We start from the raw sequence: 5,648 nt of genomic DNA, 5'->3' as shown, positions 1-5,648 counted from the left end.
AAAGTTTCTTGAGTTTAACCCTCTTATAAATTTCTGAGAATCAAGTGTTACTCTTTCTGTTTTTGCTGAATGGATTGAATTCTTCCCTCTGGTGTTGCTTCTAGGCGTTTTTCTTTTTTTAGTAATTAGGGGATTTAGGTCCATGTTAAAAAAATAAATTCATTATAAAGAAAACTAAAAACTCAGATAGAAGTTGCTTTTGTCCCATAGAAACAGTGCAGAAGCAGATATTGAGTTGGGGCTTCTCTATGAAACTGGGCGGGAGGAGATTGAGGGCAGATAGGGTAAAAGTTAGAAGCAAAATAGAAGAATCCAATGCTGTGTGACTGAGGAGAGCACTAGGCGAGGGGCAACGAATAACAGCCTTAGGGGAGTATAGACAAGGACGAGTTATTAGTGAGCGGCAATTGGAAGAGAGCTCTGGCATACCAATATTAGCAGGGTGCATGGAATGTTAACATATGAGAATTCACATACAAGCCACAAAAAGACAGACAGGAAAACCTGACAGATGATCCTCATACGTTTGCACAGTGGCACAGAAGCTGGTTGGGAGTCTGAGAGACACAGGGATGGGGTTTGGAAGCAAATCCTCATCAATGTCATTTTTAGCCTATATGGTTCCACTGGAATGACTAGCCTGCATTTCCCAGCATCATGCTAAAACCAGGAGACCAAAGGGGATGTGAGATTTTCTTTTTTTATTAACCTGTCTGGCTCGGACGGGGCTCATTTTTTTTTCTTGGAGGTGGGATTTTAAGAAAATGATCACAGCATTCTGTCTTCCCCCTAATTTCACTGGCGGTGCAACGTGGGCACTTCCCAAGGCTGTATATTGGCACATTGACATATGCGCCGGGCACTTCCCTGAGCAGCGCTTTTATGGTGAGTACTATGTCAGGATTGGGAAATGAGCACCAATTGGGTCTCTATATACTCACAGCAATTCTATCATTTATAGCTGAAATGGTGTTTGCTGGAATGATTTATATTTAGTGAATTTTACATTTTCAATCATTTTCAACAAATATTACAAACATTAATATTCTAAACTTTAAAGCTGTGTATTTTCTGCTTACTGGCAAACTGCTTCCTTGTGATTGGTAGTGATAGATCTTCGTCATTTGGCCAAATTTGCAAAAAATTGAGAACAAACTTCTCCATATAAATAACTGACACTGACAAACTGAAAAGTCAGCTTCTCCGAACTTAGTCCATTTGCTGCGCCCGATATGTATTTACTTTGTTTTTGGCCGGGTAAATTCAGTAAAGGTTTATTTTATTTAATCTTAGTAAATTATAGGAACATCAGTAAAAGGCAAATCTGTATTTTTATTAAATATTTCTATATATACTTTTCCATGTAATATTTATATATTTATATCTGGTTTTTTTATTTTATATTTTTAGATTACAATTTAGTATAATTTTATATAAAATACAAAATTCAATAAAGGTCAAAATTTGAAGCAAAATGTTATTTAATCTCAGCAAATAATTTTCACATTAATAAAGGAAAATCTGTATATATATCTTTTTTTTCAGTTGAATATTTTATATTAACGTTTTGCTCTATTTATATTACACAACAGCATATATATTAAATATATAGGTATGGGACCCGTTACCCAGAATGCTTGGGACCAAGGGTATTCCGGATAAGGGTTTTTTCTGTAATTTGGATCTTCATACCTTAAGTCTACGAAGAAAAACTTATACATTAATTAAACCCAATGGGATTGTTTTGTCCCCAATAAGGATTATTTATATCTTAGTTGGGATCAAGTACAGGTACTGTTTTATTATTACAGAGAAATAGAAAATCAATTTTAAAAATCTAAATTATTTGATTAAAATGGAGTCTATGGGAGACAGGCTTTCCGTAATTCGGCGCTTTCTGGATAATGGGTTTCTGGATAACAGATCCCATACCTGTATTTTAAAATAATCATTTTAGTTGAAGGGGTGATGCAGCTTGTTTCAAAAATGTTATACTGAAATATTCCAGAAAAAATGTCAGTCACCATCACTGATAGAAAGTAAGTAAAGGCAAAGTAGGACAAGGTAATAGTAAATTATAAATAAAAGAGCAAAGCACAAACCCACACACAATGGAATAAATAAGACAGATATTTCCATGTGTATATGAGGAGTGGCTCTAGTGAGATATCTCTAATTTTTCTGTTTCCAGAGTTAATATGTTATGACTGATGAGCGCGACTCCATACAACACCATCTGACTAAACTCGTCTCTCAAGCCTTTCATCGTATGAAGAACCTTTGCCCCACGCATTGCTATTTGGCATAACAACATGGAAATATTACACGAGTCTTATTTGGAGCATCACTCTAGAAATGTTTCCAATGATTCCATCCCAGGAACTGTGTCAGATGTCTCTGTGGACAACCTAGTTGCGACATCGGCCATTGGCATCCTCTTATCCTTAATGTGCATTGGTGGTGTCATAGGCAATTTTTATACATTAGTGGTCATGTGCCTCTCCATGACGACATTTACCTCCATGTACATACATATTGTTAATTTAGCACTGGCTGACCTACTGTATCTATCGACCATCCCATTTATTGTCCATAACAGCTTTGTGAAAGACTGGTACTTTGGAGAAATTGGATGCAGGGTGCTCCTCAGCTTGGATCTTCTGACCATGCACGCCAGCATTTTCATATTAACCGTGATGAGTACAGAGAGATACATTGCAGTGGCCAAACCTTTTGACACGGTTAGAAGATCCAGAGGCTACAGGAAAAGCCTCGCCTGTGCAATATGGCTTCTCTCCTTTCTTTTGACACTTCCCATGATGCTTATGATACATCAAGAAGAAAGGACTTTGGAGTCTGGGAACATTAGGAAGCTATGTACACCAATATGGAGTGACGATCAGTATAAGGTTTATCTTACAGTGTTGTTTACTACCAGCATTCTTGCCCCTGGGGTCATTATTGGCTACTTGTACACAAAGCTAGCTAGGGCCTATTGGATCTCCCAAACCAAAAGCCTCCTTAATAAGGAAGTACAGAGATCCCCCAAGCAAAGAGTCATACTAATGATATTTGTTATTGTGCTTGCGTTTTGGGCTTGCTTTTTACCCTTCTGGCTGTGGCAGCTGTTGCCCCTTTACAGCCATGATGTTCTAAGAATCTCCGTTCAAACAGAGATTTATATCAATCATCTTGTGACTTGCCTGACCTACGGCAACAGTTGCATCAACCCTTTCCTCTACACCTTACTCACCAGAAACTACAAGGAGTATCTCCGAAATAGGCAGAGGGGTGCACTTGGATCTCTAAGTTTGAAGAGTGGGATAGCGTCTCCGGGGAAGCAAGCAAAGAGGACAGCATCTGGTGGGAGCCAGCAGTGCACAGAGACCATTACAATGAGCAATGCAAAAGGTGCCTGTGATTCGCTCAAGCTGTAAAAATAAAGCAAGCAGGTAAGGCATGTTTGCTCTGTGCATGTTATTTTAAACAACATCAAAGTCCCCTCACATTCTCAGATCCACACACATATTCACTAATGGTTCTTAGCACTGAGAGTGATCTAACACCAATCCCACTTGCAAAATACCTGCAAAAAAAGCAAGTAATGATCCATTGCTCCATTGCTTTGCAGTCAGCCACGCCACGTGTTTGGGCAGTGGTTACATTCACAATATAAGTATATAAATCTTAACCCCCATAATAAGGAGTATACAGTATTCCATAATACATTATTTTTACAGCGCTCCTTGGCAGTGGTCCCCAAATTCTCCTTAGTGCAGGCCGATGCTGGGGCTGGGGCAGCCTAGATTTAAGGCCAATTAGGGTGAAATTTAAGATAATCGTTTTCTTCGTTACGCGCGCAGTGCGTGGTTCTTTTCAGTCCTTCGGTTGCTTAAGTTGCATATGCAAATAAGGATTTGAATTTGGTTCAGTATTCAGCAGAATCTTTCATGAATGATTTGGGGTACGGCAGAATAGTGGATTGGGTGCATCCCTACATATAAGTAGTGTGAGTTATACTAAGGATTTAGAAGTCTGTTTAGCAGAGATACCGCTGCAACCAGAGCCGCCTTACAGTGGAACTTAAGAACTTAGGGTTGTTTTTTTACAAAGTCCCAACCCTTTTGATCAGAAAGAAAGGCTTAACTTTTCCTTTACTTTTATTTTTTGGCAATGGGGGTGTTGCCAGGCTGGGATATCCCATAATAACCCAGGAATGCACAGTAAGTGGAATTGTGCTGCTCTGGGGTTGAATTTAATATGATTTTGTAATAGAATCAGTTTGATGGACACAGCCTATATGGCTTTAAATGGTTCCAGGTGGAGTGGTTATTACTGTGTATTATGAAAGAGCAGGAATGGCTAACACTACTGCTCTACTGAAAGCTTCTATGGAAATCAGCTTTTGCTTCTTGCATCTTTAGCTTTGAATTTAATGGGGCTAGAACCAACGTGCAATTGATCAGAACATTTGCAGGTATAGACCCAATAGCAACTGACCGGAACATTATACCCAACCTTTTGCAGGGTTAGACCCAACCAGTAAGTGATCAGAAAATGAAGCCTTTCACAGGGATAGAACCAACCAAATAGACTCCAAAGCATGAAGCGATTGTCCTTATGAAATAAAGTTCATATATACAACTTGCTTTAGGGGTTTCTATACAGTATTAGCCGTGCATTGGAATGAATTTGGTCTGTTCTTCTTTCTTCCATTTTAGCAATAACGTATGTGGACATTGGAACCCAACTTCAACTCTTGTGATCCCAAGATACTGGGAATTCTGGCAATTGGCTTCACTCCCGCAGCGCCATTGGTTGGCACGTGTCTATTAGCAAAGAGCACAGAACCCTCTAGGACTCAGTCTGCAGGATTTCATTGGATAATATGGATCCTTCCACTACCTACATTCAAGTGGGACAAGAGAAATATAAACTGCTGGGACTAAAACTGCTTCTCAGATCACGTAGGCTGCCATTTTTATTTTCTGCAATGTCTGAATAAGTTCTGCATCGTGTTGACTTTCCTTAAAGGATAAGTAAGGAGTATTTTTTTTTTAAATACCCTAAAATTACTCTATACAGCCCCCAGAATAAAATACTTTCTCTCTGCATGCAGATTTATTTTGTCTAACGTAAAGTTCCCTCCCCTTTTGCTTTCTGATCACTCCTTCCTTCTTCCACCTCCTTCTGAGACCTTAAAGAGGTTCCTACTGCACATACCTGATTCATTTTAATTGGAGCAGAGGCAGTGAGTGTGAGCAGTATGCACCTCTTTGAGGTCATCATAGTCAGAGAGAGAAGAAGTGCTCAGAAAGCAAAAGGGGCGGAGCTTCACACAAAGTCACTAAAACTGCTTGTAATAGAGAAACAAAATAAATCTGAATGCAAGGAGAAAGGTATGTTATTCTGGGGGCTGTATAGAGTCATTTCAAAGATTTTTTAAAAAGAGGTTTACTTATTCTTTAACATGAGTTTGCCACTGCCTCCCCTGCACACAGCCCAGAAATATTAGCAATAAATCATATGGCAGCACCAGTGCAGTACAGTTATGTATTAAAAAAAAATACCTAAAATCCCAGTATTTAATCAATGTAAATGTATTTATTATATCTGAAAAGCTCTATAGCCCGGCTGCCACATAGAGA

General features: G+C 38.9%; 1 protein-coding gene across 2 annotated transcripts; it reads left to right on the top strand.

The window, feature by feature from the left end:
• The first annotated feature begins 356 nt into the window (after positions 1-356).
• On the top strand, positions 357-5,301 carry uts2rl3 (urotensin-2 receptor-like 3). Of its 2 annotated transcripts, none has more exons than XM_004916224.3 (3): positions 357-885; positions 2,192-2,909; positions 3,257-3,345. In XM_004916224.3, the coding sequence occupies exons 2-3, from the start codon at positions 2,313-2,315 to the stop codon at positions 3,281-3,283; spliced, it is 624 nt and encodes a 207-aa protein (XP_004916281.1). In that variant the 5' UTR covers positions 357-885; positions 2,192-2,312; the 3' UTR covers positions 3,284-3,345. The 2 variants fall into 2 exon arrangements, with proteins under 2 accessions (XP_004916281.1, XP_002938328.1); XM_002938282.5 differs by adding an exon at positions 4,722-5,301 and having other exon boundaries at positions 358-885; positions 2,192-3,452.
• Positions 5,302-5,648: the final 347 nt, after the last annotated feature.

This window comes from Xenopus tropicalis, chromosome 7 (assembly GCF_000004195.4).
Source record: "Xenopus tropicalis strain Nigerian chromosome 7, UCB_Xtro_10.0, whole genome shotgun sequence".
NCBI lineage: Eukaryota > Metazoa > Chordata > Amphibia > Anura > Pipidae > Xenopus > Xenopus tropicalis.
Note: the sequence above shows the minus strand (reverse complement) of the source record. Positions and strands in the feature narration are given on the sequence as shown.